This window comes from Rhinopithecus bieti, unplaced genomic scaffold (assembly GCF_001698545.2).
Source record: "Rhinopithecus bieti isolate Rb0 unplaced genomic scaffold, ASM169854v2 scaffold_7438, whole genome shotgun sequence".
Classification (NCBI taxonomy): Eukaryota; Metazoa; Chordata; class Mammalia; order Primates; family Cercopithecidae; genus Rhinopithecus; species Rhinopithecus bieti.
This window is the reverse complement of record NW_016805589.1, coordinates 990,161-1,002,480: the sequence shown is the minus strand read 5'-3', so window position 1 is coordinate 1,002,480 and position 12,320 is coordinate 990,161. Positions and strand designations below refer to the sequence as shown.

Sequence of the window (12,320 nt, the reverse complement as noted above, 5' to 3'; positions counted from 1 at the left end):
GTAAATGTTAGTGATTAATAATCTGGTAACTTTAACTCTGTGCCCACTCCTGCCATCCCATTCCCATCCAGCCGATGAAGTCATCCCAGGGGTCTGTGGAGGAACAAGAGGAGCTGGAGGAGCCTGTGTATGAGGAGCCAGTGTATGAAGAAGTAGGGGCCTTCCCTGAGTTGACCCAGGACACTTCTACCTCTTTCTCCATCACACGGGAGTGGACAGTGAAGCCAGAGAACCCCCTCACCAGCCAGAAGTCCTTGGATCAACCCTTTCTCTCCAAGTCAAGCACCCTGGGCCAGGAGGAGAGGCTACCTGAGCCCCCTCCGGGCCCCCTTTCAAAGAGCAGTCCCCAGGCACGGGGGTCCCTGGAGGAACAGCTGCTCCAGGAGCTCAGCAGCCTTATCCTGAGGAAAGGAGAGACCACTGCAGGCCTGGGAAGTCCTTCCCAGCCATCCAGCCCCCAATCCCCCAGTCCCACTGGCCTTCCAACACAGACACCTGGCTTCCCCACCCAACCCCCCTGCACTTCTAGTCCACCCTCCAGTCATCCCCTCACATGACCCTAGGACCAGCAGTCTGAGAGGGTAGGTATCAGAAGATCCAGAAGCTCTTATCATGGCACTGTTGCAGCTTCCTCTGGCCCGGCTGGAAAGACTCCAGAATCCAGTGTGGTGCTGTGGAAGGAGCATTGGACTGAAGGCTTCAGTGGCTGCATGTCCCAGGACAGGTCATGGCTCCTCTCTGGGCCCAGCCCATTTATCTGTACCATGAGGTAACTGAAGTAAGGAGCGCAGTGAATGTCAAACTGTTTGTCAGAGCCATAAGCCTCACATATTTTCCCTCAACAAGGGCAGCTCCTACTTTATATATTTGATATGTAGGGGTTCTATGAGAGATTTTGGGTTTTAAACGAATGGTTTTATTGCATTAAAGAAAAAAATGCTTTGGAAACCAGAGGCCTGGATGATGTTAAAGTCTATCCTGTCCCACTTCCTACATTCTGGGACTACAGTGAAGCCTGGAGTAGGGAGACTGATTGAGTTTGGGGGCTGGGACCAGGGGAGTCAAAAATAGATGAGTAATTGTCAATAAACCTTGGAACCAAAAGACTACCATTCTCATTCATTCATTCAACAAATATGTATTGTGCACCTAATTGGTCCCAGGTCTAGGGATATAGCATGAACAAAACAAACAGGGCCCCTGCTCTTATGGATCCTCCATTGTGGAGGGGAACAGAAAATAGCAATTAAACACATAAACCAGTACTTGAACAAGTGAGTTTAGTGCTGTGAAGAAACTGAACCAAAGTGATGAACCTGAAGAGTGATTGTGGAGGCCAGGCGCAGTGGCTCACACCTGTAATCCCAGCACTTTGGGAGGCTGAGGGGGATGGATTACCTGAAGTCAGGAGTTTGAGACCATCCTGGCTAAGATGGTGAAACCCTGTCTCTACTGAAAAAACAAACTTAGCTGGTTGTGGTGGCATGTGCTTGTAATCCCAGCTACTCAGGAGGCTGAGGCAGAAGAATCACTTGAATCTGGGAGGTGGAGGTTGCAGTGAGCTGAGATGGCACCATTGCACTGCAGTCTGGCAACAGAGCGAGACTCCATCTCGAAAGAAAAAAAAAAGAGTGATTGTGGAGATGGCCTTTGGACTGGGTGGATGGGGAAGGCATCTGTGAAGAGTTGCAAAGGGAAATAAGCTGTTGGAGGAGACAGGTGGAATGCTGGAAGGAGGAGATTCTGGAGAAAGAAAGCAGGCATGAAGAACGCTCTGCACTGGAAGGTACTTGGTCTACTGAGGGAACAGCAAGGAGGCTGGAGCACAGTGAGCGGACAGTGGGAGGAGAGTACAGGCTGAAGTAAGAAAGACCAGCAGGGTCTTCCATGCATAGCCTTGAAGGCCATGGATTCTATTTGGATTTTATTCTGAAGCAATTGCATTTTAAGCAAGTAGATGATGAGATCTTATTTCCCTTTAAAAAAGAAAAAAAGGTTGATCACTCTGCTGTGTGAACAGTGGGTTGGGGTGGGGGAAGTGTGGAAGTAAGGAGACCAGATATTAGACCAGAAGTCTAATAAAGAGGGCTTGGACTAGGATGGTGGTCTTGGAAATTGAGGGAAGTGGATCAAGAGGTTTTTGTTTGCTTATTGTTGTCTGAAATAGAACCTGTAGGACCTACTGATGGATAGAATGTAGGGGTAGGAGAAGGCACACTGACTCTGGGTTTCTGGCTTAACTGACTGGAGGAAATGAGGTGCCATTTAAAACGCTACAGGGGAGGATCACGTTGAAGGAGCTTTAAAAGCTTTAGCCGGGCGCGGTGGCTCAAGCCTGTAATCCCAGCACTTTGGGAGGCCGAGACGGGTGGATCACGAGGTCAGGAGATCGAGACCATCCTGGCTAACACGGTGAAACCCCATCTCTACTAAAAAAATACAAAAAACTAGCCGGGCGTGGTGGAGGGCGCCTATAGTCCCAGTTACTCGGGAGGCTGAGGCAGGAGAATGGCGTAAACCCGGCAAGCGGAGCTTGCAGTGAACTGAGATCCGGCCACTGCACTCCAGCCCGGGCGACAGAGCGAGACTCCGTCTCAAAAATTAAATAAATAAATAAATAAATAAATAAAAGCTTTAAAAGTTGAGGTTCCTATTAGATACACTAGCGGAGGTGTCAGTGGGGAGTTGGAGTGTGAATCTGGAGTTTTGAACCATGTCAGACTTACTGGGACAGGTGCCTGAGCCAAAGGAGCTTAGGTGAGGAGGATGAGGAATGGGGAAGAGGCTCCTCAGAAAGCAGTGCTAGGGCCGGAAGATCCTAAAGATGGCAGGGGCTTCCTGCGCATCTCCCAGCTCTCGCCGACTCACTGGTATCGTTTAGTTTTCAGTGGGGCCCAGACTTTTTCCCTTTGGGCCTGGTTCCTTCCTGGATCATCTTTCTCACCCTGCTCATGCTGGCTTTTCCAGTTAAGCGGGAATTAGGAAAAGGTCTGGGACCAGCCCTCTCTTCGTCAGATGCATCTTTGCTCAGGTGCCCAGTGACTCAGTTTCCCTGGTCACACATTGAATTCCTCATCATTAGCTCGGGGACTGGTGATCTACATATGCAAATGAATAATTATCAATAATTACAGGCTGAATCAGTGGATACACTACAAATAGAACTCAGGCGTCTTGACTCAGATGCCTGGGGTTCTCCCCACCGCCCAGCGGACGCTGCGTCCGCCCTGCCGCCTGGACCCTTCCGGGGTATTCGCAGCAGTAACAGGTTTATTTTCTCTGCAGCCCCCTTCCTGCAGCCCCCTCTCGCTTCCGCGCCCGCGCCGTCGCCGGACAAATCGTGGGCGGGCAGAGGGCGGGGCCTGGCCTGGGCTGGGGCGGGGCTCCACAGTGGGCGGGGCTTCCTCGAGTTCCGGAGTCCAGTCGCTGGCCGCCTTGCTGGAGCGGAGATGCAGCCACCGCCCCGAAAAGTGAGCTTGCTCCTGAATGGGGAGTCCTGGCGGGCTGGGGGAACGGACGGAGCTAAGGAGGCACCGGACTTGGGGTGGGAGACGGGAAGTTGGAAGGGATCAGACCCCAAACCAGAAGTAACGAGGAAAGAGCTCAGCCCCTCCCTGGCCCCGCCCCCTCACCGCTCCCTGCGCGGAGTGTTTTTTAGGTCCTTGCGCCCGGGGTCTTCATCCTCTCCTTGCCCCCGCAGGTGAAGCCGGCCCAGGAAGTGAAGCTTCGCTTCCTGGAACAGCTGAGCATCCTTCAGACCCGGCAGCAGAGGGAGGCGGATCTGCTGGAGGACATCAGGTAGCCCCCTAACCCTCTTCATTTACACTCACCTTCGTCGTTGTGCGCCACTTTTCCCCAACATACATCTGCCGGGGTGGAGGAACAGGGGCCAAGAGCTCCCCAGCCGACCCATCCACAGCCCTCACCCTAGGCCTGGCCTCTCCAGATACTGGATAGGAATGCTCCCCAACCTAACCCCCCCAGCTTCCCCCCCACATAAACACAGGAACTCTCCCTCAAAGCCCTTGACTCCACACCACTGCCCCCAACCCCACAATCAACCTTAGAGCAGAATCCCTCTCCCTCTTCCAGACCTGTTGGAAGGCTGGCAGATGTCGTACCCAGGCCCCCATCAATCTTCACCTCTAAGCCCACAGATGAACCTCTGGGTTGGGGAGGATCCTGCTGGGGCCCAGGGCAGTAAGGTGAGGGTTTCCTGTGTTGCGGCTGCACGAGGTGATCTCAAGGACTCCCATCAGTCCCATTCCCTCTGGGTGCAGTTACGCTCTAGGAACCTGGCTGTCCCCCGCTTCTTCCTGCCCAGAGTAGAGGACTGAGGATGGGGAGAACATGCCCAAACACAATCTTATCCCCCACCTCACCCCCCACCTGCAATCTCCGCAGATCCTACAGCAAGCAGAGGGCAGCCATTGAACGGGAGTATGGGCAGGTATGGGACTTTTCTCTGTACCTTACCTCTTGTTCCAGTCTCCTTTACATCACCAGTAATGTCTGTCCATATCTATCCCTATTGTGGTCAAGAGCAGATGCCTAGAGTCAAGCAGACTGGTGTCAGATCCCTGTTGTGTGATTATAGCCATGTGGCCTTGGACCAGTTAGTTAACCTTTCTTGACCTCAGTTTCTTTCTCTGTAAAATGGGAATAAAAATAATACCTTACTTTCATGTAGGGTTGTTGTAAGGATTATACAAATTAATGACTATAAGGCATTTAGCAAAGCAAGTGGCATGTAATGTACCCAAAGGATGGTATGATTATACTCTGATCTCATATTCTCCTAGTTGGGGTGGGTCTTTGAAAGGGAACTTGGTTCTGTGATGGCTTTTCCACCAGGCACTCCAGAAACTGGCTGGCCCATTCCTGAAGAGGGAAGGGCACCGGAGCGGCGAGATGGACGGCAGGTGGGCCCTATGGAGGGGGCGGGCCACAGGGACCAAAAAGTGATGGGGAGCTCAGCCCCAGGAGCCTGTGGAGATGAAGGCCTAGCAAGTGGGGAGGGCACATGAGCTGTAGGTAGAGCTGACACAGCAGCAGCAGAGGAGCTGACCCAGCAAGGACACTGTGGGTGGGGTGGAGGGCAGGAGTGAGGCTTGTGGCTGAGCTAATGGGCTGATCGATTGATGGGCTTACAGACAAGGGAGGATGGGAAAGCACTCTGTCTCCCATGGTGTTGGTCAGGGGGCGGGGGTGGTCTCGTGAAGCTGTGGAGTGCTCTCCTCCTCAACACAGACCTTCTCTGGGGAGGGGCAGGACAGTGTTCGGTGCCTGGCGCTGCCTGCTGGATGCCACCGTGGCTGGGGGCCAAACCCGGCTCCAGGCGTCCGACCGATACCGTGACCTAGCAGGGGGTACAGGGCGGAGCGCCAAGGAGCAGGTGCTTAGGAAGGTATGGTTCAGAGGATGGGGTGAAGGAAGAGCTGGCTTGGGACCAATGGTGGTCTAGGTCAGGACTTTGTGTATGCATCCCAATAGGGAACAGAGAACCTCCAGAGGGCGCAGGCTGAGGTGCTGCAGTCTGTCCGGGAGCTGAGCCGAAGTCGGAAGCTGTATGGGCAGCGCGAACGTGTGTGGGCCTTGGCACAGGAGAAGGCAGCTGATGTCCAGGCCAGGTGGGGTCATGGAGAGTGAGGAAGCCCAAGGTGGGGGAACAGGGAGGTGGGGCTGTGTAGGGGTGGAGCCAAGTCACCAAAGCAGGGCCTGACCCTGATCTCATATTCTCTCACTTGGGGTGGGTCTGACTCCTTTCCCTCACCTGCACAGGCTAAACCGAAGTGACCATGGGATCTTCCACTCTCGGACCAGTCTCCAGAAACTGAGCACCAAGGTTCGACGGATGAGGGCATGAGTGTGGGGCAGGGAAGAGGAGGGCAGAGTAGTCTAGTGGTTTGGAACCTAGGTGCATAAGTATGAAAGACTGGGTTGAATCCAGGCTCTCCTACTTCCTGAGTGGGTGACCTTGGTTAATTTACTTGATCTCTCTGAGCCTTATTTTCTTCTATAAAATGGAAAGAATACCCTTCTTTTACAGTCCTTTAATATGCATTTATTGAGGATCTGTATGTACTAGGCACTGTTCTAGACACTATGGATAAGTGGAGAACACTACCAATGGAGTTCCTGCCCTCACAGTCTGGTTAAGAGAGACAGACAGCAAATAAATACTTAGATTAAGATGAAAATAAAACAAGGTACTACGATAAAGAATAACAAGGGAGTAGAATTTAGAGGGAGGCCTCTCTGAATAGGTGGCCTAATTGTCAAGAAGGAGCTGGCCTTGCAAAGATCTAGGGGAGGAACATTCCAGAGAGAAGAAATGATGAGTGCAAAAGCTCTGAGGTGGGAATAACTTTGTAGGCTCGAGGAACTGAGAGAAGGCCAGTATGGCTGGAGTACTGTGAGCAAGGGAACAAGCACTTGAAAAGACGTCAGAGAGGTTGTGGGGATCAGCTCATATTGAACCTGGTGGACCATGGTAAGGAACAGTGGATTTTATTTTAAATGCGTGCGGAAGGTACTAGAGGATTTTGAGCAGGAGTTGTGAGTATGCAACATTTTTAGTGTAGTGCCAGGCACATAGTAAGCACTCAATAATGTGAGAATCCATTCTGGATCTGGCTTCTCAGTTGGTCTTGGAAGGACTCAAGGGGTCTAGGGCTTCCTATTGACATCAGTTTACTCTCCTAGCTGTCTGCCCAGTCAGCCCAGTACTCCCAGCAGCTGCAAGCCGCCCGCAATGAGTACCTGCTTACCTTGGTGGCTACCAATGCCCACCTCGACCATTACTACCAGGAGGAACTGCCAGCTCTGCTCAAGGCCAGTCTTAACCCAAACACCCCTGTCCCTCAGCAGGGAGGGAAAGGAGGACCTCCCCCTTGCTTCTTGATCCCCATGACACTGGGCGGTGCCGGGGATCTTGTCTACTTACAGTGGGTAGATGATGGGCTCTGGTTCTGCTCCTAGCTGGCTGCATGGCATCATACAGTACACGTAACCCTTCTGAACCCCAGATTCCTCATCAGGGATAACCCTTTCTCTGCCTATCTTATAACACTAGTGGGGCTCAAAGGAGAGAATGGATGTTAAAGTATGTTTTAAACTTCTAAGTGCTCTGCACACATAAGGGCCTTTCTCATGAAGAATGTCTTCTTTCCTCCTTCCTATATCTCATGACCATCACCTGTCAAATCTGGAACGAACCTATTTTACAGTAGAGATCTAGGGGAAGGGTGGTGTTAGTATCTTGGGGTTCTTTCTAGGCCCTTGTCAGTGAGCTGTCAGAACACTTGAGGGACCCCCTGACCTCCCTCAGCCGCACTGAGCTGGAAGCCGCAGAGGTCGTCCTGGAGCATGCCCACCATGGGGAGCAGACAACCTCCCAGGTGAGGGCTGTGGCCTCTAAGAGCTTCCCTAGGGATCCTTTTTACCCTTCCCTCCCAATGCAGCCCTCTTTCCTTCACACATTGTCCTTTTTCTTCCAAGAAGTGCTAGGGACAGGGTTGGAGAGTGAGCCAGTGAATGAGTGACTTTGACTTTTCCCAACCCCTAGGTAAGCTGGGAGCAAGACCTGAAGCTGTTTCTTAAGGAGCCTGGTGTATTTTCCCCCACCCCACCTCAGCAGTTTCAGCCAGCAGGGACTGATCAGGTGAGACCTTCCTGCTTGTTGGAACCAGGCCACATAAAAAGGGGACTATGATTTAGGCCTCCTCCTCCATTATCCTTGTCTTTACGTTAACTTAGTGAGTGTTACACCATGGAGAGGGGGTTTCAGAATTCCAGCTCACCTCCCTCCCACCAGGACACACACACACACACAAAATACACCTCAGGCCACCTTTCAGTCACTTGACTGCACCATCTTCTTCATTCTACCTCTGTCCCTCAACCTGGATCCCATTTCTGAAGCTCTGTATCTCTGTGTCCACATTACCTGTATCCATGGCCATAGGCATGTGCCCCTTCCTCTTTGTCCTTGTCCTTGGAGGTCAAGACAGAGTGGAAAAAGGAGGGAACTGGAGAGAAGGAGCAGCCTCAGGTCCTCCTCACAGCACCCCCTGACCCATTCAGGTGTGTGCCCTGGAGTGGGGAGCAGAAAGCATGGCTGGTGAGAGTGGCCTGGAGAAAGAGGTTCAGCGGTTGACCAGCCGAGCTGCCCGTGACTACAAGATCCAGAACCATGGGCATCGGGTGAGGTGGGGGGCACAGGTGTCATGTGCACCTTCTTGTCTCAGCAAGAAGAGCTGAGAGAGGGGATCTTGGAGCCATTGAGGGTGTCATGGAGCTACAGAGGGGAGGGAAAGGTATTGTAAGGTAACAGTATGGCACAATAGTTAAGAACACAGTTTTTGGAGCTAGACCAACATAGGTTCAAATTCTCTTCTGTTGCTTCCTAGTTCTGTAACCCTGGGTAAGGGAGTGACTTAACCTCTCTGGACTTCAATTTCCTCATCACTAAAGTAGGGCCAATAATAGTGCCCACCTCATAGGGAAGATTAAATGACATAATGTATGTGATGCAACTAGCAAAGTACCAGTCCTGTAGTAAGTCATGCCCCACAGTATTTGCACCCACCCCTGTTCTCTGCCTTCCCAACCAGGTACTGCAGCGACTGGAGCAGAGGCGGCAGCAGGCTTCAGAACGGGAGGCTCCAGGCATAGAACAGAGGTTACAGGAAGTGCGAGAGAGCATCCGCCGGGCACAGGTGAGGCACACCCCTGAGGTTAGAGATCCCACCTTCTCAGGCAAGCCCCACTCCCTCTACTCTTTCTGATGGTGGGAAGGAGGGAAGGGAGAAGCAGAGAGTAGACACTGCCATCAGCCAGGTTCCACTAACTTCCTTCCTCCCCATGCCAGGTGAGCCAGGTGAAGGGGGCTGCCCGGCTGGCTCTGCTGCAGGGGGCTGGCCTAGATGTGCAGCGCTGGCTGAAGCCAGCCATGACCCAGGCCCAGGATGAGGTGGAGCAGGAGCGACGTCTCAGCGAGGCTCGGCTGTCCCAGAGGGACCTCTCTCCAACTGTGAGCTCCTCCCCCGACACTACCCATCCTTACTTAGAAGGGAAAAACTCCAGTGGAAGGCAAACCCTATGAAACTGGAATCACAGTTGTGCCTAACTCAAAGGGTTATTGTGAGGTTTAAGTGAAATCATTCATATATCATTCTTTACATAATTTCTGGCATAGAATCCTCAGTAAATTTTTATTATGAGCATAATAGAATGATTAAGAAGTAGGGTTCTGGGGCAGTCTATAAGGGCTTTGAGTACCAGCCACTCCACTTATGAGCTGTGCAATCTCGAAGAGTGACTTAATTTTCTGAACCCCAGTTTCCTCATAAATAAAGTGAGGTTAATAGTTGTGCAAAACTATTAGCACTGGGTCATTATGAAGATTAAATGAGACAATATATACAGGATACTTTGCATTGTGCTTGGCACATAGTATGCACTCAATTGCTGTAACTCTGCTATTACTGTTGTTATTATCCTACTCTGTGGGGACTGTGGTTGTATACATGGTGAGTGGATGGGTGCAGCTACCTTGGAGGGGGATCCATGGTGTCCTTTACAGGAAAGATGGAAGAGTGGGAGATAGAACCAGTGCTTGAGAGCGGGCCCCATGAGGTCTGTTCTTTGCCCCTCTAGGCTGAGGATGCTGAGCTTTCTGACTTTGAGGAATGTGAGGAGACAGGAGAGCTCTTTGAGGAGCCTGTCCCCCAAGCCCTGGCCACTAGGCCCCTCCCCTGCCCTGCACATGTGGTATTTCACTATCAGGTATGAATGGGGGTGGGGACCTTTGATGGGCAAGGGTCAGGGACAGCCAAGTCCTGAATCTTTCGTGTGTGACCCAGGCAGGGCGTGAGGATGAGCTGACAATCACGGAGGGTGAGTGGCTGGAGGTCATAGAGGAGGGAGATGCTGACGAATGGGTCAAGGTGGGTATGGGACCCTGGGCTGTGACCTTGGGTTGGGGGCAGTAGGAAGGACTTCTCTGTGGCCCCCATGGACCCTTCTAGGCAAAGCTAGAAGCCTGAGTAGAGGAGAGCCAGGGTCATGGACTGCTGAGGTAAATCTAATATCTGTTCACATTGCTGGGTGAGCAGGCTCGGAACCAACACGGTGAGGTAGGCTTTGTCCCTGAGCGGTATCTCAACTTCCCGGACCTCTCCCTCCCAGAGAGCGGCCAAGACAGTGACAATCCCTCTGGGGCAGAGCCCACAGGTAAGAAAGGGAAATTTGGGGTTAGGGGACCCTGGGTATGGTGAAGAATTGTTAGGGGTTGTAGCCCTGGGGTGTCACGGTCCTGGGGCACTGCCACCCACCTCCCTCTCACCGTCTGTCTTGGGCCTCTGTAGCATTCCTGGCACGGGCCCTGTACAGCTACACTGGACAGAGTGCAGAGGAGCTGAGCTTCCCTGAGGGGGCGCTCATCCGTCTGCTGCCCCGGGCCCAAGATGGAGTAGATGACGGCTTCTGGAGGGGAGAATTTGGGGGCCGTGTTGGGGTCTTCCCCTCACTGCTGGTGGAAGAGCTGCTTGGTCCCCCAGGGCCACCTGAACTCTCTGAACCTGAACAGGTGAGGCTTACCTTCTCCCTGAACTCCCCAGGCACCTCTGGGTCGACCCTTCCACCCCAGTAAAGCCTCATGTTCATTTTAATGCCCCCTCTGCTCCCCAGGTTTACCTCCTATAGTGGCCTGGGCCTCCCCATCTCCTATGGGTGGGCAGGGGAAAGGGAAACCAAGGCAGCCTTCATAGGAGTTTGGGGATCCTACTTTAGTGCTGGATAGATCTGAGTTCAAATTTCTATTGTATAACTTGGGCAATGATTTAATCTCTCTGAGCTTGTTTTTTCACATGTAAAATGGGGATAATACCTACTTTAGCAGGCTCACTGTCATAATTAGAGATAATCGAGGTAAAGCCCCCCCCCTTTGTTTTTTGAGATGGAGTTTCGCTCTTGTTGCCCAGGCTGGAGTGCAATGGGGCGATCTCGGCTCACTGCAACCTCCACCTTCCGGGTTCAAGCAATTCTCCCGTATCAGCCCCTTGAGTAGATGGGATTACAGGCGCGTGCTGCCACGCCCAGCTAATTTCCTATTTTTAGTGGATACGGGGTTTCTCCATTTTGGTCAGGCTGGTCTCGAACTCCTGACCTCAGGTCATCCGCCTGCCTTGGCCTCCCAATGTGCTGGGATTACAGGTGCAAGCCACCATGCCTGGCCGAGGCAAAGCCTTTAGTGCAGTGGAATGCAGAAGGTGTTTCAGTATAAGATACCTATTGTTATAATGTATATACATACAGCAGAAAGAGAATAGGAGTGGGCATCAGGAGAATTGGGTTCTAGCCAGCACTCTGCCAATAACTGGCTCCGTGATTTTGGACCTGGCTTAACATAGGTCTCATTTCTAACATAGGAGTCATATTAATAAAAATGCCTACCTCATGGGGTAGTGGTGAGGATTGAATGAATTAGTACATGTGAAGTGCTAGTAGAACACTTGAGACATAGTATACATAAGCGTTCAATACATATTGTCTGTTGAATATCTGTCAGCTACACCCCCCCATCTTAATGCAAGCATTTGGCCACTTCCTGTGTTGGGAAGTGATGAGGAAGGAACTGAAGATGGGATGAGAGGAAAAGCTGGTAAAACCTCCCCACGTGCCAGGAATAACTCTGTGCCCACCCCACCTCCAGATGCTGCCGTCCCCTTCTCCTCCCAGCTTCTCCCCACCTGCACCTACCTCTGTGTTGGATGGGCCCCCTGCACCTGTCCTGCCTGGGGGTGAGTGGAAGGAATTGGGAGCCCTGGGAGGCTAACAGATAGGAGGAAGGAGGAAGCTTGGACTCCCAGGTCACGTACTGGTCCTTTCCATGCCCTCAGGCATCTTGCAATAAGGCCTGTTGCAGCTTGGTGGAGAGCACTTGCCTGGGCTCTGGAGCCAGGCTGACTGGTTCAGATCCTACTCTGTCATTTCCAAGTGTGTGACTCGAGGTGGGATTCTGAACCTGTCTGGGCCTCAGTTTATGTTCTTTATGAGGTAAGGAAAAGGTACTACTAGCTCATTGAATTGTTATGAGAGTTAAAAAAGATGCCTGTGGACTACACAGCATTGTGCCTGGCACACAGTAAGTATTCAGTCACTATTTTAAAAATTAGCTAACTTCTCTCACGGTGTCCTCCCAATATGCACCTTTTGCTCCTAGTGTCCAGATACCTAGCTTTGTATAATTTTTTCTGATGCCTACTTTTTTTCTTTTTTTAAATGTCTATAGCAGTTTTATTTTATTATTATTTATT

The 12,320-nt window shown here is 51.8% G+C and overlaps 2 protein-coding genes across 16 annotated transcripts in view; both read left to right on the top strand.

The window, feature by feature from the left end:
- The window catches only part of ARAP3 (ArfGAP with RhoGAP domain, ankyrin repeat and PH domain 3), a 28,529-nt gene extending 27,422 nt beyond the window's left edge, over positions 1-1,107 (top strand). For all 9 annotated transcript variants that reach the window (XM_017872941.1, XM_017872945.1, XM_017872939.1 and 6 more), the window contains one exon: positions 72-1,107. In XM_017872941.1, the coding sequence (XP_017728430.1) occupies positions 72-557 (486 nt within the window). In that variant the 3' untranslated portion in view covers positions 558-1,107. The remainder of the gene's footprint in view (positions 1-71) is intronic.
- A 516-nt stretch (positions 1,108-1,623) lies between these two features.
- FCHSD1 (FCH and double SH3 domains 1) overlaps positions 1,624-12,320 on the top strand; it is a 13,902-nt gene continuing 3,205 nt past the window's right edge. Inside the window, exons 1-20 of one of the 7 annotated variants that reach the window (XM_017872924.1) lie at positions 1,625-1,786; positions 3,135-3,470; positions 3,701-3,798; positions 4,405-4,450; positions 4,855-4,922; positions 5,266-5,407; positions 5,494-5,630; positions 5,782-5,845; positions 6,706-6,834; positions 7,278-7,400; positions 7,568-7,663; positions 8,086-8,205; positions 8,616-8,720; positions 8,873-9,034; positions 9,661-9,789; positions 9,867-9,950; positions 10,119-10,236; positions 10,371-10,591; positions 11,717-11,804; positions 11,904-12,315. In XM_017872924.1, coding sequence (XP_017728413.1) covers positions 1,763-1,786; positions 3,135-3,470; positions 3,701-3,798; positions 4,405-4,450; positions 4,855-4,922; positions 5,266-5,407; positions 5,494-5,630; positions 5,782-5,845; positions 6,706-6,834; positions 7,278-7,400; positions 7,568-7,663; positions 8,086-8,205; positions 8,616-8,720; positions 8,873-9,034; positions 9,661-9,789; positions 9,867-9,950; positions 10,119-10,236; positions 10,371-10,591; positions 11,717-11,804; positions 11,904-11,917 — 2,304 coding nt within the window. In that variant the 5' untranslated portion in view covers positions 1,625-1,762 and the 3' untranslated portion in view covers positions 11,918-12,315. Of the gene's footprint in view, positions 1,787-3,134; positions 3,471-3,700; positions 3,799-4,404; positions 4,451-4,854; positions 4,923-5,265; positions 5,408-5,493; positions 5,631-5,781; positions 5,846-6,705; positions 6,835-7,277; positions 7,401-7,567; positions 7,664-8,085; positions 8,206-8,615; positions 8,721-8,872; positions 9,035-9,660; positions 9,790-9,866; positions 9,951-10,118; positions 10,237-10,370; positions 10,592-11,716; positions 12,316-12,320 lie in introns of those variants that run through there. The other 6 variants (XM_017872922.1, XR_001885777.1, XM_017872926.1 and 3 more) reach the window with 6 other exon arrangements.